The sequence below is a fragment of the Pogoniulus pusillus genome, chromosome 15 (assembly GCF_015220805.1).
Source record: "Pogoniulus pusillus isolate bPogPus1 chromosome 15, bPogPus1.pri, whole genome shotgun sequence".
Taxonomy (NCBI): Eukaryota; Metazoa; Chordata; class Aves; order Piciformes; family Lybiidae; genus Pogoniulus; species Pogoniulus pusillus.
Genome location: NC_087278.1, coordinates 10,132,831 through 10,157,971, shown reverse-complemented (window position 1 = coordinate 10,157,971; position 25,141 = coordinate 10,132,831). Strand labels below are relative to the sequence as shown.

At 46.9% G+C, this 25,141-nt stretch overlaps 1 protein-coding gene and 1 long non-coding RNA gene across 4 annotated transcripts in view; one reads left to right on the top strand and one right to left on the bottom strand.

The window, feature by feature from the left end:
• RBFOX2 (RNA binding fox-1 homolog 2) overlaps window positions 1–15,710 on the bottom strand; it is a 171,951-nt gene extending 156,241 nt beyond the window's left edge. For 2 of the 3 annotated variants that reach the window (XM_064155349.1, XM_064155350.1), the window contains exon 1: window positions 15,255–15,710. In XM_064155349.1, coding sequence (XP_064011419.1) covers window positions 15,255–15,452 — 198 coding nt within the window. In that variant the 5' untranslated portion in view covers window positions 15,453–15,710. The remainder of the gene's footprint in view (window positions 1–15,254) is intronic. The other variant, XM_064155348.1, reaches the window with a different exon arrangement.
• Window positions 15,711–15,794: 84 nt separating this feature from the next.
• LOC135181559 (uncharacterized) lies at window positions 15,795–17,385 on the top strand. The gene is made up of 2 exons (XR_010304920.1): window positions 15,795–15,970; window positions 16,516–17,385. It is a non-coding gene; the product is annotated as an uncharacterized LOC135181559 (long non-coding RNA).
• The last annotated feature ends 7,756 nt before the right edge of the window (window positions 17,386–25,141 follow it).

The window sequence follows — 25,141 nt, the reverse complement described above, 5'->3', positions numbered from 1 at the left end:
TCCACATAAAAAGTTGAAGCAAAGGGACCAGAAAAGCAGGTAAGGTGCGTTGAAACCCAGATTTCCAACTTGGCTGCAAGGCTAAACACACAATATCATCCCAGTCTCATAAACTACAGAGATTCTGGGAGAGGGCACTGAAAAAAGAGAAGCTAAATCTGTACCACCTTTCCCAGCATACCATGTATCCTGCACAAGCCTAACAAAAATATGAAATACCTCTAACAACAGGATGCAGATCCATACAAGTATCTAATTTTAAAGAGAATTGTAATGCTAGGGAAAGATGTTGTAGTTAAGAAACTACAAAGCAAACTTTCTATTTACACAACAGGCTGATGCAGCACAAGATGTGTGCAGGCATCCTCAAGAATCATCCTTAGATGGAGTGGGCAGCAATTAAGCAAGGAGACCGCCTAGCCCAAACTAGGGGAGGAAAGATGGCTCACTGAGCCCAGTGCTCCAAGATCTGTGCTCCTCCACAAGTGGCCTGATGGAGCTGACTGATTCCTCTGTGTGTTACTTTGCAGTTACATCCATCAGAATTTAAAAGCTCAATTAAGGGAGGCTAGGCTAAAGAATACAGTTATTGAACTGCTAAAAACAAAGGATTAAATCTATGAACAGATCTATGAAGACCTGTTTTGATTCCTGTAATGCAATCAGCCTTGAACAAACTCTATGGATAAACATTAGTTTCTGGCTAGTCCATACACAACCAAAAAACTCACATTACCTAACTCATTCAAGTGACAGAGCCACACTAGAAGTGGTGGAGGAAAAACGACTTTTGGAAACCTTCCCTATTCCCTTTGACATCTGAGCTGTGACTGTGAACCTCTCCCCTAAGCAGCAACACTACTTCATTTTGTTGTACATCCTCCCTTTCCAAGCAGCATGTCAAAATGATGCTCCATCCCTGCCAGATTCAATGCTGCCCAGGGGGGTAAATACAGCAGCAATGAATTGACCAGTCTGGTTAATTTAATTCAGCTACATGGGAAATCTGTAAACAAGAGCAGAAGCCATGACAATACTACCAGAGGACTCTGAACACAGCATTGTACAATTTGCCTTCGATTATCACTGCTAACCATATGAGGAAGAAGTAATTTTCCTACTGGACGTTTTACATTTTTACTGTTTAAGGTCTTCCCAGTAAGAAAAAGGTTTCCTACAGGCATGTTGTGTTTTCCACCCTGCCAATTAGCTTCAAGCATAACATGCTAAATTAGCATTTGACATAACATGCTAAATTAGTGTTTGACAACACACACTTCCAGCAACTCCAGCACAGGGCTAATTTAAGAGTCGCCGGAGGTGCAAGTAAGTCACTGGGAAATGCAGCACCACCTGCCCTGACTCCACTAGAATGGAGCAGCCTTTGGGTGACAAGTGGCACCACATCCCATCCTCTCTTCCCACTGCACTTCTGTGTGAAGGCAGTCTGTAATTTTTCCTACCAACTTCATGGAAATAGTTGCCTCCATGACAAGCACTATGCAGTGACCACCTGTAGATAAAGAGATTGTCCAGACTGTGAAGCTAATCCTCCAACAGCATCTGCATCCCAGGAACATTCATATGAGACAGAAAATATTTACCTAGGAATTCGAGTTAATAACTTCCCCACTACTTAGTGTGACTGCATTAATCATCAAAATCCTGCTCAGGAAGTCAGAGGCAGAGAAGGTCTTACAATGGTAGGAATTTACCCATGGAAAGGGAACAATGCCACATATTTACTCCAGCTCAAAGGGCCCAAAGATGTGGAGATTGTCTTAAAAATCCTAGTCTGAAAACAGAAGTAAAAACTGCTAATCCCAGAATCAACCAGACAGATCTGCACACCTCTGAATCTTAATTGCAAACCTCCAAGAACTCAAGCACCAAGAAATTGGTAACCTAGAACAAAGAACTCCTCAGGAGAATGGGCCTGAAAGTTGTATTTCAGGATCAAGTAGAACAAGCCAAACAAAACAGTTGATACTACTGCACAGTCAAGACTGGCCAGTTTGTCCACACAGAGTATCTGTATCATCTCTTCAGCAAGTAGCAAAATCAAGAGAAACAAGTCTACCTAACATCTTACAATAGAAATGGGAGCCCAAGCACAGAGATTTTGTGCTTATTTAGAGACAGACTAGAGAGTTCAGAGAGGAGCATGCTTGCATCTTGTCAGCAATACTGATGAAACAGCTGAAACCAGGCAACTTGGAAAAGCTGAGTGCATACAGGAGTCAAATAAACACTCATCTCTAGCTTCACCTCCCAGGGGTGATCTGGGACAAGCACTACTTCAGTCACCACATTCATGTCCCAGACAGATGATTCCTCATTCTGAGGGGATAGGACCACTCTCCCCTGTTTGCCTGCAACCCCCACACCAACAAATACTAAAACTCACCAAGAATATTTGTATTATAGGATGAGTCAGACCTAGTGAAGCACTTCCCATTCACACAATTAGAGAATGCTAGCAGCTGGAAGGGAACTGCTGGAGATCATCTAGTCCAACCCCACTTACGTGTTAAAGCCTGGCCAGTCTTTTCACTGTATGTTAAAATGCCTCATATTTTTGGATGCCAGCACAATAAAGAATGAGAACCAGATTACCAAAGGTAAAAAACAATGGCTGGTAGAGAAAGGATGGAACAAGCATAGAAGAGATGAACAAACGTTACATTGAATGCTGCACTGCAAAGAAGCCAATCTCCCCATCAAACTTCAACAGAGCTGCCAAACCCTGCCCCACAAAGCTCCCAAGATTGTGAGCTACTTCTATGGTAAATGCTTGCAGTAATCATGAGTTCCAAAAATGAAACAAATGCCAAGCTAAAAAAAAAAAACCCGATGCAAAAACTATCTTCCTGTATTCACTGGAAAGGTCATGCCTATTTAAGGAAACCTTCTCAAGCAACATGGACATGCTCCATCTACATCCATCAACTAACAGCGCAGAGTTAAATTCCTAGTCCTTAAAGGAGTCATGGTCCAAGCTACAGCCCATGCTCCTCCTGGCATGCAAAGCAGCCACAAACACCTGATACCACTCAAGATGAAACAGCCCATTGACCAGCAGAGGAGGAATCCTTACTCACCCCTTTAAGCACTAACAGGAGGAAAACACACAAAAAGTCTCACAGCACTTCTGTCTTTTCCAGTCAACACCTTCCTCATGGGAAACACCCATTCCCAGGAGAAGATAAATAGTGTTCAGAGTTTGGCTGAGAGATATGCTCAGGTATGTTCTCAACTCCTTAGACAGAGAGGTTTCAGGACAGACATTAAACATCAAGAATTCTAAGTGGTGCTAGTTTGTAATTTATGAACAAAGAAGTGATTTTTTCTGAATCTGCAGTATTTGGCACTGACTACAAGATGCTCCTGTTGAAGACAACAGAAGAGACTGGGCAAGATGGTGGAAAGCAGCAAGTCTTTTCTAGAAGGCTGCAATCAGTGGACAGAGGCACATAGAGGATCACAGATCTAATTACAAGCACCCCTTTCATTTCCTAGTAAAGCCATCCACACACATATACACAGACACGTATCAGATAACTGGTCAGACAACACATACTCAAATGCTAGTCTCAAGTCTCTTTCACCACATCCAAGTCCATCACAGCAGTCCAGTTCTGGGACAGGACTAACTCACAGGTCAGAACTGAGGAGTGGATAGATGGTGTGCTGGTTTGTGCTGGGACAGAGTTAATTTTCTTCATAGTAGCTGGTATGGGGCTATGTTTTGGGTTTGTGCTGGAAATAGTGTTGATAACATAGAGATGTTTTAGTTACTGCTGAGCAGTGCTTACACAGCAATTAGGCCTTTTCTGCCTCTCACACCACCTCACCAGCAAGTAGACTGGGGGATGAACAAAAAATAGGGAAGGGACACAGCTGGGACAGCTGACCACTGCTGACAAAAGGGATGTTCCATACCATATAACATCATACTTGGCATATAAAACTGGGGGGAGGTTTGAGGTCATAGCATTTCTCAACCCAAGCAACCATCACGCATCAGACAGAGGATGTTTTCCTGAAGTTGGGTGAACCCCTGCCTCCTGATGGGAAGTGACAAATTAACTCTCTGCTTTGCTTTGTCTGCATGCATGGCTTTTGCTTTACTTATTAAATTGTCTTTATTGCAACCCACCAGTTTTCTCTCTTTTACTCTCCTTCACCCCACCAGCAAGCAGTGAGCAAGTGGAGTGTGGTGCTCAGTTACTGGACAGGGTTAAGTCACAACACACAAAAACACTACAAAGAATTTTTCCCCACTGTATACCTCTACTTGAAAATCAAAATCCACAGTTGGGCCATTTGCTTTTTTCTGCCTCTTCTTTGAAGCTTTCTCTGTCCCATGGTTGACATTTACCCATCATATAGAAAGCACTGTTCATAAATGCTGTTATCACCTCCTGCTGAATCCACCCCACCCTGGCAAATGATGGCCTTGCTTTTGCTGTTTGTGACTGTGACCTCTCAGCCCAATTCTCACAACATGAGGCACTTGGTATGCAAACCACCACTCTCAGGGAAATCTAACTAGCCTAGGAAGTCAGAAGTTTCCAAGAAGTGCTCAGGTATAAAGGTCATATAGAGAAGAAGCTGTTACATCCAGCTGGTGACATTAACACAGATGCTAGGTCTCCACTGGATTTGTGTGAGAGCTGTAGAGCTCCAGTGTCATCTCCTCCCCTCACTTCAAAGCAACAAGAGTTCCTAGCAGACATGCAGAGGCACAGAAAAGGCATTGCCAGGTTGGTCTTTACCTCCTCTGGGAGAAAAGGAGTGAGATGGAGTGTGCTTTCCTTCTCTACAGCTGTATACTACTTTCATCCTAGTCACCTGACAATCCTGGCAACAAGACAGAGCATCCAGTCCAAAATCACAGAATTGTTTGGCTTGGAAAGGAATTTAAAGATCATCTAGTTCAAACTCCTCCTACCATGGGAAGAGACACCTTCCACTACACCAGGCTGTTCAAAATCCCATCCAATCTGGCACTGAACATTTATAGGAATGGGGTATGTACCCCTGGGTAACCTGGTCTAGTGTCTCACCACCCTCACAGTGAAGAATTTATTTCTTACATCTAATATAAATCCAGCCTCTTTCAATTTAAAGCCATTATACCTTGTCCTTTATGAAAAGTCCTTCACCAGTCCTGGTTTTGTTCTCCAGGGCTGTCTGGAGATGACGCAGCTTATGGAGACCTGTCTCCAGGAAGAGGAAGAGTTTCTGGTCTCCTATACAGCCAGTACAGGGAGCAAGTTGAGAACTGGTTTCCACCTCTCCTGTCCACACAGCAGCTTTTTGCTTGCTAACAGACCAAAACATGCTTCTAAGGCAAATAGCAAGATAGCTACATTCTCTCCTAAAATAGTACTCCAACTGCAAAAGGCAAGGGCTGTGGACTTAAAAGCACCAGTTACAGCTGCTCATGCAACTTCCACTCTGTTTCCTCATGCACAAGGATGTTACAACAAATCAGGCTTAGAAGCTATTTTTTCCCTGACTCTGCTTCATTCAAACCTTGGCAGCACAAGATTCTGAGCAGTAGAAACAGCTGCAGAAACAGAAAGGTATGTGGGTTTGTAGTTAAAGACAAGCAACATCCCTTCTACTTAAAAAGTTAGATTTCAAACCAAAAGTAAAGTTTCCATACAGTGATGACCAAGTTACTTAACACACACCTTTCTGCAGTTTTTTTAAGATGAAGACAACATCACAGAACCACAAAATGTATTTGGATGGAAGAGACCTCTGAAATCATCCAGTTCAACCTTTGACCCAGTACTGCAAGGTCAACACTAGACCATGTCCCTTTGCACCACTGTCCACATGTTGTTTAAACACCTCTAGGGATGGTGACTCCACCACTGCCCTGGGCAGCCTGTTCCAATGTTGGAGAACTTTTTGAGCAAAGAAATATTTTCTAACACCCAGCCTAAACCTCTCCTGGCACAGCTTGCATCAATTTCCTCTATTCCTGTTGCTTACCACCAGGAAAAAGAGGCTGCTCTAATCTCCCTGCAGGTAGCTGTAGCAAGCGATGAGGTCTCCCCTCAGCCTCCTCCTTTTCAGACTGAACAATCCCAGCTCCCTCAGCCACTCTTCATAGGACATGTGCCCACCACAAGCCTCACTGTCCTCTGGACACACTCCAGCACCTCAGTGTCCTTCTTATAGTGAGTGGCTCAGAACTGAACACAACACTTGAGGTGCAGCCTTACCAGTAGCAATAACAGGGAGACAATCCTGGCCACAGTGTTACTAGTACAAGCTAGGATGCCATCAGCCTTTTGGCCACCTGGGCACACTGCAGATTCACATTTAGTTGACTATGAGCCACTTCACATTTGTCCAACACCACTCACTTAGGAATGAGCCTGTGGAAGTTGTAGGTAGTCACACAGACAGCGGAAGTTGCAGAGAGTTGCACAGCGAAGATTTAAGCATTATCAAAGCCCCATCAGCTACAACAAAAATTACAAAAAGGTTGCAAGTGCCAATGGGGTTTTGTAAAACTGGTCTCATTACCATTACCCCAAGTCTCCATTTCATCAGTAAGAGATAATATGCTTTTTGTACCTATCAGGATAACTACAGGATCATTAGTATCTGTGCAGCACTCACACTACAGTAGTGGATACCACAGGAGAGACCATTAAAAATTAGTTATTCTGTATTCAGTGCAAGGTTTACACTATCTGCAGTAAATTCAGCTTGGGACCACCCATGAGATGAAAAGTCAGAAATTAAATACTGAATAGCTCTCAGTCCTAACCTCACACCCATTTTAACTGATAACAAAACTCCCACTAGACTTCAAAAGCTTTGTCCATCTGATACACTTACAGAGATGAAGTCATCCCTAAAAACACAAAACATACAACTGCATAGTTAAGACTCTCACAGTACCTTCTTGTCACATCTTCCTGATGGGCACTTGCTGAGTATGAGCTCTGGCCCCTAACACACTGGATGTGCCATGTATTAAACCTCTCCCAGCTGCAGCTCGCTGCAGCACTGGTTCTCACTCTGGCATGCTCTCCATATCCTCACCCCTTTCCATCAAGGGCACAGTGCCCAGAAACTTTAGATCACCCAGGACAAACACCAACTCCCACAGCACAATAGCCTAACACACCTCCTCCTACAACTAGAGCATTGAGGGCATTCTGCATTTCACACACTTCAATTCCACTCCTGGTCAAAACAGGTAACTGGACAGCAGGAGTTTCTGAAGACAACTGATTTCTCCTGACATTCATATCTCAGCAAGCCAGCAGAAGTGATTCATGTATTTTACTGCCTCTGTTCCCTACACAATTTGGATAATTCCTGCAGCCACCATCACATAACCTTCCTTTTCCTCTGCATCCCATCAGCCCCATACCACATTGACAGCTTCCACCTCCTCCAGTATGCCCCACGGTTCAATCTGCTGCAACACCACCAAAGTCTGTTTCCTTCCCTGAAAGAACCATTTCAAGATCTCTTTGGGCTGTGTGGCTGTCCGCACTCTTAGGAGTAGAAAGAGTGGTCTCTAATCCCAGGAATCATGCCAGGTCACTCCAAAGATGATCTTTGAGAGAGCTGGTGCCTACAGTCAAGAAGAAGCACCTACCAACCACAGTCCAGCTTTGCTCTAAGGCTACCTACGGCTTTTAACATCAAACAAGGATGGCAAAGAGGCCTCAGATGGACCTTTTCTCCCGGACAGGAGATACAAAGGGTAATGGAGAAGCTCTTTAATGCACACATTTCCCCTCATTTCTTCTTCCCGCAAAAAGGCAGCAAAGCCACAGAACAGAATAAAAGCAAACGGCCAGGCAGAGGCGGCTCAGAAACACTATCTCTCAGCAGCTGCTCACAGGATCACGCCCGGATACACTGCCTGCAGGACCAAGGCTCCAGGAAGAAGGCATCCAGCCCTGCTGCAGGGCAGAGCCCAGCCTTTCTCCTGCCTCGCCTGCCCAAGAGGGAAGGCAGGCTGGAAAGGTGACCTTCCCATCCCTCTCTGGGTAAGGGAACAACAATCACAAGCAGCAAATTACAGGCCTTGGATCCCAGCTACAGCCTCTCCTCAGCCCACGCAGCACTAAATCAAGGCTTTTAAGTGATGCCTTGGTGGGATTTTCTTCCCAGGCATCGCCCCCAGTGGTGACAACCACCCCAAGTGTCTGCAAGAATCTCCTACAGAAATAGCAGGGGGAAATTTTGTGCAGAAAGCCTCAGCAAGAAGAGCATACTCTGGTCCCTTGAAGAAAGCTGAGCTGGATTCAAATCCCAGACCCTCAAAGGCCTCTGGGGAGAATATTTTGATATTTGCACAACACAAAAATGCCACACAAGGTTGCTTCTTTAGCCACTCTATTATAGGAAATTTAGCTACATACAGCCAGGGGGTAGAAGGTGCTGACATGTTGGTGTCTTTTCCCCTCCTGCTTTAAATGGTGCAGGTTCTTCCCATTTCTATGCTAATACTTGCATTATTGCTGAGGCAATTATGAGCAGATAAAACTCAAGATAGTTGCACAGAAAAAGCAACAATTGGATGCTGGCTTCAAAGAGTGTGGGCTAGAAGCAATCTTCCTGCCCAACGAACTCTCCTAGTCAAAGGCAAATGCAGGCAACAGCCCAAAGAACACCCAGAGACTTCAAAAACATACCAGATCAAATCCCACTGTCCTACCCAAGAGATGCAAGTAAAAGATCTCATGACCTCTTTTCTAATCAGTATGAATCACTAGCACACTCTGCTCACACTCCAAAGGTTAGGAGGTGGCAATGGTACAGCTGGTTGAACACCAATGTCACCCCAACTGAGCTGGCGGAAACTGCTGAAGTTTCCTGCTCTGCCCAAACTGATGCTGGATCCAGCTCAAGCTCAGCTGCTGCCCATCATTAAACAGAGAGGGTTTAGATACAACCTTTCCTACTTTGTGGCTACTTAAATGCATCCTCTCCTTGCTAAGGTGTGTACACCCTGCTCCCTTCGACTGCTAGGGGTGCTTTCAATAGATGCTGCGTGTATGCTTGAGAAGACAAATAGGAGGCTGGAACAGTACACAAGCCTCAGCTCAAACACCCTAGAAATTCTCCAGACCCAAGAACACAGGTTAGAAATTTCAACATACAATGGCAGACAGCAAAGCCCTGGCACAGCTCAGTGGGACAGTTTGGCCACGCCCTGACACTCAAGTCAGGATGGTGGCACAGTCCAGGGCTGGTGAAGACTATTTCATACAGCCCCTGCCATTGTTGGGCTTGGCTGCTACAAACATCTCAAATTCAACCTGAAGGAAAGGAGGTGCACTCAGGAAAGTGACACAGAGGGAAGGGAACGCACACTGGGGAAAATATACACACATCTTTCAAATTAGCATTTCCCTGAATTTAGAAAAAGCTTGCTGGCAAAATTAAATTTACCGGAGAGCAAAGGGAGTTAAGGCCCAAAACGCAGTCAAGCAGCTCTAATCCCCAAGCATCGGGATTATCTCATGACAGCTACACTCCAGTGTCCACTCAGTATGACTGTAAAATGTAGATCAGCAGAATGCTTCAATGAACTGGAACTCGTTACCTCTAATTGCTTCTCTCACTTTGCTTCTGGATGTTCCTCTGATCCCTCAGCTGCTGCATTTCAAAAGCACACATACACAGAAGGTCAAGTAATATCTAAATAAGAGGTTTCCAGTCAACTGAAATACCTGCCCTCCTCTTGTGCTTTGTATAAAAACTAAGCTCTGTCCCTCTCCATGAGACAAGTCAGCAGCCGAGAGGGACAGGTTTTAAAACGCTTTCCACCAACGCTACTCCTAATATCTTCAAAAGGGGCAGAGGTTTCCGTGCAGTGAACCAAAGGCTGCTGGTGACAGGCTTTATTTTTCCTAGCTAACAGGGGTATGTCCTTCAGCAGCAGTCTGCAGGGGATCGCAGACCACACACAGAATCCACTTCAGGTCTGTCTCTACTACAGTTTGGCTTCCTTACCACTAGTGCAAATAAAGCAGTTACTTTTTTTCATTTTATTTTCCTGCTGCCTCCTTTCCATCTCCTTGTTCTGCTATTTCTGCTGCCACCAGCCTCACCACAGCAGAGCTGCTGAAAGCCCTCGGCACAGCCAACAATAAAGCACAAAGCTAGCACAGCTAAACTTCCAGCAGCCAGCACGTATTTGAGGCAGCCTCGAAACACAGGCACGAATCCCTGGTGTAAAAAAGCAAGGTGTTTGCTAGGCTGTTGTGAGGGAAAGCTGACAGTATTTCACAGGACCTGCCCGAGAGAGAGGCACGCTGCTCTGAACTCAGCTAGGTGGGGAACCTTTTCAAAATGCAAGGGGGAGCCCAGGCTTCCTGCAAAATGCCAGCACGCTTGTGTTTCTAAGTGGGAAATCTGAAAAGCAAAAATACAAAGCATATGTCTCCAGCTGGTACACATACACAGAAGGAAACCATCTCCAGTAGAGCCAGACCTCTGTTCAGCTTCCAACCTCCCAACTACAGCCACCACCTTAAGACACAGGCCTCCAAAATCCACAGAGAAATTCCAACAGACCCTGGATCCATAATGCTTCACTTGGACTTTCCATTTTCCTGAACACAGCAAGAAAAGAGCCAACATTAAAGCACGCTCAACATCTCTAAAATCCCAGCTTTCAGCCTGTTTGCCAAACATTTTGTTTGAACTGAAGATTTTCTAGGTCTTCCCAGACTGTGTCAGGTCTAACTCCAAACACTCAAATATTTTTAAAAACCAAAGGACAAAAACACAGAAACAAACTTAAAGGGGATTCATTATGTCTCATCGCATCAGGAACAGCCTATCCAAACAGCATCCCAAGAAACCCCATCCTGGATGTAAAGGCAGCTTCTAAAAACTGGAACTTTGTTTCTTTTCTAGAATATCTTGTACCTACCTTGTACAGGTCTTTACAAAGGTGGTCATGGTGTGAAAAAAAAGAGAGAGGCAAAAGCTAAACCCATTACAAAGCTTTTCCACAGCTTTGGAACTACATGTTCTCTTCTGTAGTATGCAAAAATACAGATTTCCACAGGTTCCCTACAACACAAAAACCTGTTATTCACTGGTCCTTTCTCCATTACAGTGCCAGTCAGCTCTCTTACATGTAAAACCCAAGTCTGTCTTTGGAAACGATCAGGAGATTGATTTCTTGTCTTCCTCTGGAGCACCACAAACGGGCTACAGCATGAACAAGAACACTGATTGTCATGAAGCACCACCCTGCTCACCCTTTTCTGTGGCACACTGCTGGTCCAGGGTATCCAGTCTTTCCCGTTGAAAGGACTTGAGTTGGTAGACCATTTTCTGGCCTGCCGTAGGAAGAGAAACCACAGACTTCCTTGCAGAACGAAGACTTACCGTCTATTACATCATTACTTAGTCACAGGAGACTGATCTCAGCACCACCAGTCATCTGTATGAACCCTACACAGACAGGCCTGCATGACAAATCAAAGTCACTGCTCATCACTAACACTAAAAGTTCATGCGGACTGGATAAGGCATAGACCACAGCTGCATTAACTATCTTCCCTGACCAGTCAGCCATGCTCATGGTTGTAGGGGAGTAATATGCTCAAACACTTGGAGATACTGGGCACAAGTCATTCATGAAAGAGGAACAAGGATCAGCTCTGTTCACATATCACATTTAATTCCAATTACATATTACCCCACAAAAAAAGTTAAAGTTCAGTTTGGGGATCAAATGAGGAATTGATTAACTAATTCAATCTCATGCAGAGCAACTGAAAGATATTTTAATAACTTCCCTCAGCAGTGTAAATTGGCTGATACACTTCTAGCATTTCAGTTGGGAAGACAAAACACAACATCCCTGTCTGCAGCTCCAAAGAGAAAGCAAGCACACTTCCCAGCTAGCCACAATACATCTTGCAAGGAACAGAGGAGAGAGATTACTGCAAAGAGCACTTTCTCTTCCATCTGTGCCACAGTCAACTTCTTCTGACAAGCAACAAATACAGCTTCATCAACAACAGCACTTCAGTTTGGTTTTACAAGTGACTTGAGCCAGTGTAACTTACTTTGGGGTTTGTTTTTTTCTTCATTCTGTTAGGGACTGTATTTACCCAGGTCAGCAAGCTGATCCAAACGATTCAACTCATCCAAGCCAAGCACGCTAGTTCCTAGTAGTATTTATATAGTCAAAAAGCAGCCGTACCTTTGGGGCCCTTAACTTCCAAAGCTTACAAACATAACCAAATACTGCCAGGAGACATTCCTGGGTAGTGGCATTTGATTTTTGCCACTTATGGACCACAGAAAGGTAAAAAGCAGCAGTCTGTGCTGGACTTTTTCCTCCCACGCCACGATTAACTGAAATATGCCCCAGATGCAGATAGCAGCCATGATCCGATTTGTCCCAATCCCAACTCAAGCAGCTTTACACCACCCTCCTAACAAGATCAGCACTGACCAAACGCCATTTATCCAGCCTGATCAAAGATGGATTAGATAATGAAACCCTAACTGCATAAGCTGTCTGAGCATACTAGCCTGAGACAGAAGAAAACAAGAAGCCCAGTCAATTGAAGGGCTACTTTAAGGCACACTTTGCCCCAAGTTCTTGCTAGCTACAACCTTACCTTCTTATAGGGCTATTTTTAACATTTCTTGTTAAGGGAACCCCAATAAAGCTATTAGTTTTGCAAGTGCATTAGTCGTTTCTATAGCTAAATGCTTTATTTCACCATCACAAGCCATGTTCATATCCTGGATCATCAGTAGGTAGGGGTTATGCAAAGATGAAAGCTCGGCACTCCAGGATTCCTCGCTATCAGCCTAGAGACACGAGGTCACCAAGTTTACACAGCAACAGCCTGTGGCTCTGGAATAGGAAGTAGAAAATTGACAGGATCTGCAGGAAAAACAAGGTACAAGAGTTGCTGGTGTTACTTCCAGCAGACTTCTAGTATGTGAGGGGAGGTGGGGGAAGCAAAGAAAAAAATGAAAGAAAAGGCTCTTTATTCCTCTTGTAAGCATTATGTACAGTTAAATGTAGAGAATATATTAAAACAAAAAAAATACAACAATATTCTAAAACAAGGTCCTTCAAAAGAATGCATGATCTGAACAGAAAGTCCTCCTGAAAAACAATCTTGTGTTTTGACTTTTAGGTAAAAAGATATCAAATTTCCCAAACATTAAAGAACACATTTTTCCAAGCTTTGATATAATTTGTCTGTTTAGCTTCAAATTTGTTTTTTTTTCCTTGCTTACAAACATGAGAAGAAATTTAAAATAAATAAATCACAGTCTTTAGCAGTAAAAAAAGAAAAAGTCAAAGGAAACTTCTGGACATAATGTTATAGGTGTTTAAATATATATATGTGTGTGTGTGCATGAATTTATGTTTATTTTCATCTTTTGTGTTGATTGGAAAAACCTTTCCAATCTGCATGTATACACATACAGAAAGATTAAAATTATACCAAGAATACCAACCAAGTAACTCCAATATGAGAGTCCCAGTCTGAAGAATTCTGCCAGACACTTAACTTTAAAACTGAACTCTGCCAGTTTCACTTTTCCACCTGATTTCTCCACTGTTTGCCAGCTTTTGATACAGAAACAAACCCCAACTTTCCACTAAGATCCACTATTAATCCTTCTACCGATACCACTGGCATATGTTACTGTGCAGTCACAACCCCTTGGCTGAATGCCGCTACCTTGCACTATTTAATGAACAGAAAATAAAGTGCTTCCCTCAATAAAAATATTGAGGGAAGCTTTTTTATGTACACTGAGATTTCACTTTTTTTCTAAATTCCAAATAAGTACAATGTTTAAGCTGTTTCATTAAACCTGTTCAAATTCCTTCCTGGGCAGTTTTCAGTTGATTTACACCAACATCAATCAGTTTAACCACCAACTGCTGGTAAAGTGGTTTATCTCTTCTAGCTACAGAGGATCTGCGCCTCAACTCAACACTGAAGAGCTGGAAGAGTTTCATGTCACCATGCTCACATACTCATTCATAACTCCTAGCAAGATACAACGTATAAGCACTCCTTCAGTGCTCAACATCTTTCTCCTTGTAATTATACACATTGTCTGAGTCACATTCGACACCTACGTGTGGGAGGAGATACTACTTCAAGAAATAAAAGAGCATGGCACGTTTTTTGCCGGCCCTTGCAAGAGCACAAAAGACGGCACTCAGGTGTGACGCTCCAGCCTAAGTTCAGCCCACACCATTATACCAGGGAAAATGTGATGTTGTGAGGTGAAGAGACCACCATGGAAGGCTCCACATCAAACAGAACTACAAACAAAAGCTCTCCTGCTGCAAGCTGTTTAAAAACAAAACAAAACCACCACTCTCGAGCATGCAAACTGGAGACAGCCTAAGTAATAAAAAGGGAAGATCACTGGCCAGCTTTTGGCATCTAGACGAGAAGCACGTTGGATGCTCCCCTTGGCTACTATCAGCAGCACTTCCCAGCCCGAGAAGAAACAAGTTCAGATTAGTAAGTCACACTGCTTCCAAAGAGCTCAAATATACTAGCCAAAAGGAAACAGAAGCAAAAAAAGGCCATCGCACTCGCTATAATAAAACAACCCTGTGCAACACCCAAACAAAGGAAAGCAGAAATACCTTGGCAGCATCACCCCACAAACACAAAAGCAAATGTCCCTGGAAAGAGCAATGTTTTGGGGACCACCAAAGCGTGCTGACAGAAGACAACAGGAACCTAAGATCCCGCTAGCAGTCCCTGTGACCGGCTTGAAGCTGCCCGCCACTGCCCCATGACCTCCTCTCCCCCTTCCCAGGCATCACCTGGGATTTCTCCCCGTGGTTTATGACACCCAAGGCAGCAGGGGCAAACCCGAAAGCTCCGCCAGTGCCTCGTACCCATCAGAGGCCTCCCAAGCGTCCCCGGCAGGCAGAGAACGGCGGGTGTCAGGAGCGCCGGACCCAGCAGCAGCTCCCCGCGGGCCGCGGCCCCGTGCCGCCGCCACCCCACGTGCTGGGCTGTGCCCGGGAGCCGGCCGCCGCGGGCCGGGAGTCCCGGGCAAGAGGCCCGCTGCCCCTCGCTCCTGCTGGCGAAGGAAAGGGCCGCACGCCCGCCAGCAACACATCGAATCCCGCAACACGAAATTAAACGCGGCCCGGACTGGCCACCCCTTCCCACGGAGCCCTGGTGCGGGAGAGACGGCGAGGGCCCGCCCGGCCCGGCCCTGCCCGCTACCTGCATGCCGCCGCCGTCGGCCTCCGCCTCCGTCCGCAGCCGCTTGCTGTGGCCACCCTCGGCGCTGTCCCCACCAGGCATGGGCTGCTCCAGCTCCGACTCCCGCTTCACGCCGCGGGCGGCCCCACCGCCACCGGCGGCTAGGAGCTGCGGCTGTGGTTGCTGCTGCTGCTGCGGGGGCTGGCCGCCCTCCGCCATCCGCGCCGCCGGAGCCCCGGCCGCCCCCCGCCGCGATCACCCCGCTCTGTCACCACGACACCCGGCGCTGCCGGAGGAAAAGGAGGAGGAGGGCGAATCCTGCGCTGAGACCAGAACAGCGGGCGCGGTGGCTCCGACCCACCGGAGCGCCTCGATCACAGGCTCGGTGGCGGCTGGGGACGGGCCGAAGCCCCTCGGCAATCTCCGGAAACGCCGGCCGGGACGCCGGAGCCGCACGACCCCCGCTCGGCAACCTTCGGCGGCGGCGGGCGGGACGAAGGGCGGGATGAAGGGCGGGGCGCGGGCGGGGCCAGGCCGGCCCCGGGCACAGGGCGCCCGCCGCCGCCGCCGCAAAGGAGCCGCACGGGCAGGCTGGAAATGGCCGTCTGCCTGCCCGGCCAGAGAACCGCGGCGCGCCTCAGGCAGCGTCCGCTCAGACTCGCAGCTGGGATGGGCTGCACTGCAATGCCTCGTTCTCTGCAGCCTGAGTTGAGCCCAGCGCGCAGCTCTGCCGGCAGGTGATGGCCTCAGGGTTAAGGCACGAAGCCGGCCTAGTCTCTGCCTGCGTCTCTTTGCAAGGGGCCTGGGCCAGAGGCTTTGTGGTTCGGCCCGGTGCGTTTTAATAATGGAGCACGATGCGGGTGCAGGGCGTTTAGCCTCGGGCAGAGCCATGTGTCCTGATCGCCGCCATAGGCTCGCCCACGTTCCTGTTTCGCCTGGTGTGAGGCTGCCTTTTGAGGTGGAATTCCTTGGCTCTCCCTGTAAAGAGCAATTCTGAACTGAGGTGAAACTGGGGTGACTGGTACTGACTTGATCCCCTGCTTCAGAAGCATCCAGCTTCTGCCCGAAGTAGTGCTGCTCCCACTCAGCACAATCTTCCAACCTCATGGCACATGTCTGTTCCTGGCCTTTTCCAGGCTTGCTACTTGCTGTCAGCTCATCTCACAGCCCCATTTTGCACCGGATTTCTTGAGAAAGAGTCTGATCTGCTTTCCCATTCCTAACGGCTTCCATGGGTTTCTCCTGTGTTCTTATACATAACTCTTCATTCCTCCTACCTCAGGTGACTTCCAACCAGGTGGAGACACCAGTCTTCAAAAACCTGAAGCCTGTTCATCAGCCGTTTTGTACATCTCCACGTTGCTGATCTTGAGACATGAATTTGTGATCCTTAATAGAAACATGAGGTTGATTTTTATTATGGGGCTGCTGTCTGGTAGCACCAAGGACAATAATCTGCTCTAGAGCGGGGAACATGCAGGCAGCCTGTAATGCCCTAAAAGTGGTCTGAAATCCATGGTAACCTGAGGGAGAGCTAATCTGCAAGTGATAATACACAGCTGCAGTTTATAATGGGATGGGAATGGTACTCTTCCTCCATTTCCCAACACTTGGGAAGAAAAGGAGAAAAGCTGCAGTGGAGGTAGTAGTTGTGAGTCGGTGCACATAGGAAGCCCTTAAATGCCACCATGTATAACAAAGCCCAAGGACTAGTTAGGTTATCTTGGTATACCTCTACGCATCTACTGAGCTTCATGAAATGGTAACAGCTCTGCATTTGAGTGACAGTTACAGTATGCGAGTCCAGTCACCATACACCCTTACACCACATTTTTCCTGATCCAAAAATACTTGTCAAGGCCACATTAAAAGCTATTTTAAGTGATGTGTTTTGTGCTGAGGTGCCAGCTTGTCTCCTCCAATGACAGTCTCTTCTCTTTTTTTAATGATTACAAATCCCCACGGAGCGTCAGGCACCCAGTGGACAATTACATGCAGCTTTTGTCTGATCACCCACCAAGGGTAAACACACTTCTCATTCATCTTGACTGGGATTGGTAAAATGAGCCAGGCTGTCAAACGACATTGAAGGAACATGGCTCAAAAAGAAGCTGAGACTCTCATGACTGCGATGCTGCCCATTCGGAGAAAAGCAGCATTTTTCTGTTCGTCTTCCTCCTAATTTAAATGAGGGGCTCTAGCTAAATGGTACAGGTTAGGATACTGCCCATCAGGCATTGGAGATAGTTTCAACCTGAACACAAGTTAGGAGTAAGCAGTTTTGAGCCCAATCTGTGTGTGCATTTGGGAGTGCTCCTCTCACTGTGATCTAAGCGTCTCCCCTTGAGAGTTATCAAAAGAAGCAGCTGCTCTGCAGTGCCCAGCCTTCTTGTTTCTCTTCGTCTTAAGCCATTTCCACCATCTCTTGCCATGTCAGTTCCCTCTTGCATCCTGTATTCGCATGGTCTGTGCTGCAGCATGAGCAGTGCCCAGGAGAACTGGCAGTGCCATAGGCAGGTCCCTTGGTGAGGCTGCCAGAGAAGCAGCTGGGACCACCGCAGAGCACAGAGCACCCTCACTTGTGGTGTGGTTATAAAGGGCTGAGACAGGGTGCTGCACCCTCCCTAGCAAACTGACCTGTAGTTGCTGCTGCCATGCTCTGTGCTATTGTTTGTTGTTACTGCATTGTTATTCCGTATCTTTATTTCTCTAGCTCTATTTCCTCCTAGAAAAAAAGATTAATGAATTAATCTTCACTGTATGCTTGTGGGATAGGTATTATCTCCATTTAACAGATGGGATATGAGGCATTCCTGGAGTCACAAAAAAAAGCTTTTGAACTGGGACTGCAATCTTAATCCCTTGATTTCCTTTCACACAACCCAGCTGCCTTTTAGGTATTCGTATGTGACATCTGAGACATACTAAACAGACAGCTGACTCCTCTGTTAACCCTTCCACTGCAGCACAGCACTCTTGCAAAAGGCTCCTACGTGCCGTGATTTTATGGACAAGTTGCAGAGCACTCACCAGTCCTTTGTTCTTGACAGATTAACAACAGGCAACTGTAAGAAATGGTATCCTTCCAGAGAGCTCTCCAAAGCTGATGTGAAGACTGTATCTTTCTCAATAGATTCATACTGGTTTAAAGGGGAGGGGGGCACGTTTCTTCTCCCCCAGAAAGACATCATAGAATCATAGAATCAACCAGGTTGGAAGAGACCTCCAAGATCATCCAGTCCAACCTATCCCCCAGCCCTATCCAGTCAACTAGACCATGGCACTAAGTGTCTCATCCAGGCTTGTCTTGAACACCTCCAGGGACGGTGCCTCCACCACCTCCCTGGGCAGCCCATTCCAATGCCAATCATTCTCTGGCAACAACTTCCTCCTAACATCCAGCCTATACCTACCCCGGCACAACTTGAGACTCTGTCGTCTTGTTCTATTGATGGTTGCCTGGGAGAAGAGGCCACCCCCCACCTGGCTACAATGTCCCTTCAGGAAGTTGTAGACAGCAATGAGGTCAGCCCTGAGCCTCCTCCAGACTAAACAACCCCAGCTCCCTCAGCCTCTCCTCATAGGGTTTGTGTTCCAGGCCCCTCATCAGCTTTGTCACCCTTCTCTGGACACATTCCAACACCTCAACATCTCTCTTGAATTGAGTGGCACAGTACTCAAGGTGTGGCCTGACCAGTGTTGAGTACAGGAGAAGAATAACCTCCCTTGTCCTACTGGCCACACTGTTCCTGATGCAGGCCAGGATGCCATTGGCTCTCTTGGCCACCTGGGCACACTGCTGGCTCATCTTCAGCCTACTATCCACCAGTACCCCCAGGTCCCTTTCCTCCTGGCTGCTTTCCAGCCACTCTGTCCTCAGCCTGCAGCACTGCTTGGGGTTGTTGTGGTCAAAGTGCAGAACCCTGCACTTGGCCTTGTTAAATGTCATCCTCTGACAGATGGCACTCCCATTGGGCCGGTGCTCCCACTGAGCTGGAAATCAGGTGGCACCAGGACATCAAGTGTGAAACATCTGTGTTAAAGAAGCTGGGTCCCACAGTGCTCTTGGATGGAGCACAAACAGTGACTCATGCAGGTTCTGAGGCACAGGCATGAAGTGAGGCACATACTATTAGTCTCTGACCCGAAGGCATGATAATTATTGAGACGGTTCAAGGCAAATCTCTCCAAAACCACAACCAAAAAGAGTTTCTTCCTGCTTCCATCATTCACACATGATGTGTCATCCTGCCGACCAGCTCCCTCTTGCCCTCGCAGCCTGCCTCAGCTTTGCCCCTCTCTTTGGTGGATTCGGTCTCTCTGCCAAGTGGTTCGGGGGGGGGGTGTGGGGGGGGTGTGTGATTAGCAGCTAGCCCAATCCTGCTCATTCCTGCCACTTCTGTCCTGCCAGCCAAGCTCCTGGAGCCAAACACTGTCTCCTGACAGCAGTACTCCCACAGGTAATGAACTGCCACCAAGGTGAAGTTTCAGCCTGCACTTTGGCCCTGCTTTTGCAGGAAGCAGTGATGGAGCTTTCTGCAGCAGCAAGCATGGGTACATGTTCCTCCATGCTTACCTCAGACCAGCTCTTTGCTACAGTATTTTACTGACAGAATACTGCCTTTTCTTGCCACCACTTAGCACTCAGATAAAAATACATAACTTAAGTCAACAAAATCCAAAGACCTTGTCACCTGGCTTGAACAGTCTGCCGGAAGGATGCCAGTCCCCAAGCAATGGCAAGAGGCCAACATCAATATGTCACTCTGATGCAAGGGTGCTGGCAGCTGTCAGTGGGTCAAGACCTACAATGCACTCAGCCTTTTCCACCTCTTGCAATGAGGACACTCAGCTTCAGCACACACCACCAAGCACTTTGGTGCTCCAGCAAATCAAGCAATGTCAGTCAGAGAGCTCAGAGCAGAACTTTCCTGACTCATTTTCCTGCTGACTTCAAACATCACTGCAGCACGTTCATGACTGCTAACTGCTGCCTGCTCTGTAGTTCTTTGGGGTCTCGTCACATAGTGGAGCTGTGCCATTTCAGGTGCACCAACGCTGCTGAAGCAGCACAACACCTGCAGTGCAGATGCAGTTATCTGCCTGTATGCAGATAGCATCAAAACGCGGTCTTTCTGCACTGCTTATGCCTGGAAGGATAAGGAATAAAACAGGTCCTTCAGTGCTTCTAATCAAAAAGGGCCTCCTATTTTATCCCCAAAACATCTAATAATGGGAAACTGTGTGAAGAGCATGTCTGTGAAACAAAAGGGCTTTTGCTTTCCTATTGAGACCAGCAGGAATGACTGACTTAAGATAAGTAGTGTGAACCTTGGAGGTACCACAGCAAAGGCTTAGAGATGCAGACCAGGAGACAGAAAAACATTGTCTCTCCTCTGGGTGCCAGAGATCAAGAAGTGTGGAAATACCTGGCCTTTATTCCCCTCAGCTGCCTGTGGTGAGTGAGCGAGAGGTTGTTGGAGGCTGGAGTCTGCTTCAGTGGGCCAGCAGTGATGGCTGTTGGATGCAGTCCTCCAGCAGCCTCACTGGAGCCACAGCCCCTGTAAAAATACATCTCTGGCTGTGTGTCTGACATACCTCAGGGCTGCACCACCCTCTTCTCTCTCAGACATAAGTCTGTAGCAGCCGTGACCACGACATTATTATTCAGCCTACATGGGCACAGAGACAAACAGACGGTTCAAATCATTATTTGCAACTCCTGGTTTCCAAATAGGCTGGAGGCTGCGCAGCTCAAGAAGGGCAAATGTGGCACCGGAGGCAGTATCCATTCCTGGTGTCACAGGGACAGAGCAAAGGACAAAGAAAAATGCCTGTGCTGGTGGCCAGGCACACCATGCAAACAGAGTGGGTGTTACCATTTCACTGCTGCTGGCTTTCAGTGAGGCACCCTGTTTATTAGGGCCCCTTAGCTACAACTCAGTTTCCTACATGGCTGATCTCTGGAGTCAGGGCTGGTTCTTTCTCCCTAATCGGTTTAATGGAAAGCATCTGGAAGTGCATTGCTAGGCACAAAATGCCAGGCTGAGCTGGGCCTTGACAAGACTCAGCTAGCAAGAGGAGCCTTCTCCCGGGGCAAAGAATAGCTTGCAGATTATTTTCTACAGTGATCCCTGTATCACCTTTCACTTCTGTGGCTGATGCAGGGATAAAGAAGGGGTGTATGGCTGAAGCAGTTCCACACCCTGATGTTTCCCAGCTGTTTGAGCCTTCCCTGGAGACAGCCACCATCTGTGCAAATTACAACACCATGAATTACGCCCCGGGATCCAAGCCACAGGAGTGTTTCCAGGATTGCTCCAGCTTTTTGCTATTCCAAACATTTTGCAGGCCCCTCCTCTTTTTGCTGCTAAAGTTTTAGCTCTTTGTGTCCTCGGCACTCTCAGAGTTTTCCAGTTCCATTCCTCATATTTTCCTTGCTCTCAACTTTATACTGAAGCTTCCACGTGTCCAGGGGCACTTAACTCATCTTTCCAGAACCCAGCACATACATTATAGATGACTCCACCTGCTGGCTGTTCGCTAATCCAGCGTTCGCGCTGGGGGGACTCTGCCCATGCATACTGCTCACGTACTTATGATCGCCAAATCATACCCTTGGATTGTATGTTCTTTGCAAGAGATTAGCAGCTTTCCTTCGCACAGAAATTGAGCTGTGAGTCTGTGATAGCATCGAGGCACTGGTTTTACTATTCCACTATGCCATTTGTTGCTGGTGCAGCAGATATTTCAAATAGGATTTGAAAACATGCCTTTGTTTTTCTTCTCCTTCTTCTTTAAAATATGATTTCTTCACTCTAGAAATACTTACTGCCTCTTGGCTTCAGATCCGAAAAAGAAAAGAGCAACAAAGTACAATAAATACTCTGCATACGAGCCAAGGGCATATTCTCAAAGTTAGGCCAACTCCAGTTTGTGAAGCAAATCCCCTGTACGTGCTACATCTGCATAAATACTGAGAGCTCACATAAAAACCTGATGTGTGCATGAGAGCAGAGCCAGCTAGGTCAGGAGAACTGACTCTGAGAGAGCACGAAAAATCCTTTTCTTGTGATTCAGCGTGACATTTAAGCACTTGCTTAACTGTAAGCATGAGAAACATCACTGCAATCAATGAGGTTATTGACATGCTTCTGGACAAGGCTGGGCCGGGCTGCACTGGGGCTGCACTTGGCCTGCACAGCCAGAGCGGCTGCACAAGATGCAGGCAGGGGAAGCTGCCTGCATCTGTTTCTGAACATGTCCCATCTGCTCTGCCAGTTGCCAGTGCTCTCTTATCTCGGAGCAAATGAAATTATTTCAAATGCAATTTGTAGCTCCCACTGCAAGAATAGGCTGACCCTCTCTCCTGAACCATCCCAAAGCCAGACAGCGCATAATCCACTACAGGAAACAGGAACGCCTCGCGCAGTTTTCTAGGCGGCTGTCGGGTGCCAAGTTTGTGAGCCCACACAATAGATTGCTGGCAGAAGGAAAGAAAGAAAAAGAAAGAATGAGAAATAGAGAGAAAGAGAGAGAGGGAAACAGGAGGAAAGAGAGGGAAAGAGAAATAGATAGAAAGAAAGAGAAAGAAGGAAAGAAAGAGAGAGAAGGAAAGAGAAGGAAAGAAAGAGAGAAGGAGAGAAAGTGAGAAAGTGAACGAGGGAGAGAGAGAGAGAAAGAGAAAGAGAGAAAAGGAGAGAAAGAGAGAAAGGGAGAGAAAGAGAGAAAGAAAGAGAGAAAGGGAGAGAAAGAGAGAAAGGGAGAGAAAGAGAGAAAGGGAGAGAAAGAGAGGGAGAAAAGGAGAGAAAGAGAGGGAGAAAAGGAGAGAAAGAGAGGGAGAAAAGGGGAGAGAGAGAGAGGGAGAAAGAGGAAAAGAGAGGGAGAAAGGGAGGGATAGAGAGGGAGAAAGGGAGGGATAGAGAGGGAGAGAGAGTGAGAGAGAAAAGGAAAGAGAAAGAAAGAAAGAAAGAAAGAAAGAAAGAAAGAAAGAAAGAAAGAAAGAAAGAAAGAAAGAAAGAAAGAAAGAAAGAAAGAAAGAAAGAAAGAAAGAGAGAAAGAAAGAAAGAAAGAAAGAAAGAAAGAAAGAAAGAAAGAAAGAAAGAAAGAAAGAAAGAGAAAGAAAGAAAGAAAGATATAGTTTAAAGGGTGAGTGGGGAGTGCTGGACTGCAGCTCCCCTCAGTGCTCCTCAAACCTTGGGAACTTCGTTTGTCTGCTGGCAAGAAGGGGCCGCTAATCCTGCAGTCTGTAGCAATCAGAAACACAGCCATATTTAGTCATGTTTTCCAGCCCCTTCTCCTATTCCTGCCTGCTCAACAGCCATTTGGAAGGCGAGCAAGGCTACAAATCAAAATCAAATAGGTCGTTACCAGCCCATGCAAAGTTCAGAAGGGAATATCTACAGACCTGTAAAAACAATAATAAAACTGGTGGAAATCCTTGCCTGAGCAGCACTGGAGGTAGCCAGGGACACCAGCCCTGCCCTGCACCAGCTGACCCAGAAATTGGCTGTATGATTCAAGATTACCACCACCATGCTAGCCTCACACCCTCCAGAGGCTTGCCTCTGTCTTTGTTAACACCACTTTTCTTTACAGAATCTGCACTCAGATTGGGTTACAGCAGTTTGGGTACTGTGGGTTAAATATGGAAGGGGGAACTTGCCACAGTCTCCTGACTACGTGCTATAAATTCAGGCAGTTTAGGGCAGAGGGTAAAGCTGGAAGCAATCTGAATGTATTCTTCAGTAGTGGAATGCACAGGTAAGGCACCTCAGTAAATGTAACTGCAGTAGCAGGCTATAGCCATGCCTTTCTGGCAGACTCCCTTGGGTTTATCTCCCAGACGGACACTGATTTTTAAAGGCACAGTATCTTTTTCTCCCTTTGATTGCCATTCTCCAGCTTCCAGCTCACCTGTGTGCCTCAGTTGTACATCTCTTCCCGTAAAACACTTACCAAATGTTTTATATTTGACTGCAATTCTGAGTTTCCTCAGTTTGCAGTATGTGTTCAGAGGTTCATTACAGTGATCATGTGATTGACTGTACCCTGGATAACATCCACATTCTGCTTAATGCCAGCCTACATACACGTCTGTTTAAACTCATATATAAGCTGTGGGTACAGGTACATATGCAAACACCCCCATGCACACACATACACCTGAGAGTGTAAGAAAGCCTCAGCATTGCCCTGTCCTCCTCCTGTAGGAGGAGCACACAGGCTGCCCACCCCTCACCAGTGTTGTCCATGGCCTCCATCTCCTCCATCTTCCTGTCTCACCTGGAAGGGGTTGCTCTGCCCACACCCACCAACCATGCTCAGCACCAGATAGTGGGTACCAAGGGAGAGCCTGCTTTTAGGAGGTCACTAAAGATCTGGGGTCATGTCCTTGACTGGCTCCCCACTGGCCTGGACTGGTGGGAACCCAAGCCTGGATGTATGGGGGGAGGTGGATGTTGTCTGCCCCCACAGCAACTGCCTCACCAACATCCCTGCAACTACTCCAGGCCATCCCCTTGGGGGGTGCTTCCTCCTCGTGCATCTCAGCCCTCCACTTTTGTGGGTTTCCTTTCCTTCCCCTTTTATGCAGCAGGAATTTTCCTTTGGGAGCCACTAGTAAGGCAAGGAACACAAAGAGAAACAAGAGCCAGAGGTTCAGATCATGAACAGGCACGAACTCACCCCTCTGCTGCCAAAACCTCACTGAAGCCTCCAGCACTACCAGGAGTGCGAGCCCACAAGCAGAGAGCTCGCTGCCCTGCCTCCACCCAGTCCTGTTCGTCCCCAGCACCCATCATTTCTCTGCAGCATTCCCAAAATCCCCTCCACAGCATACTCAAAATCCCTACTCGCATTGCCCTTGGCTGTCCTGTGTCACTGAGGCCAGAGCTCTGCTAGCACAG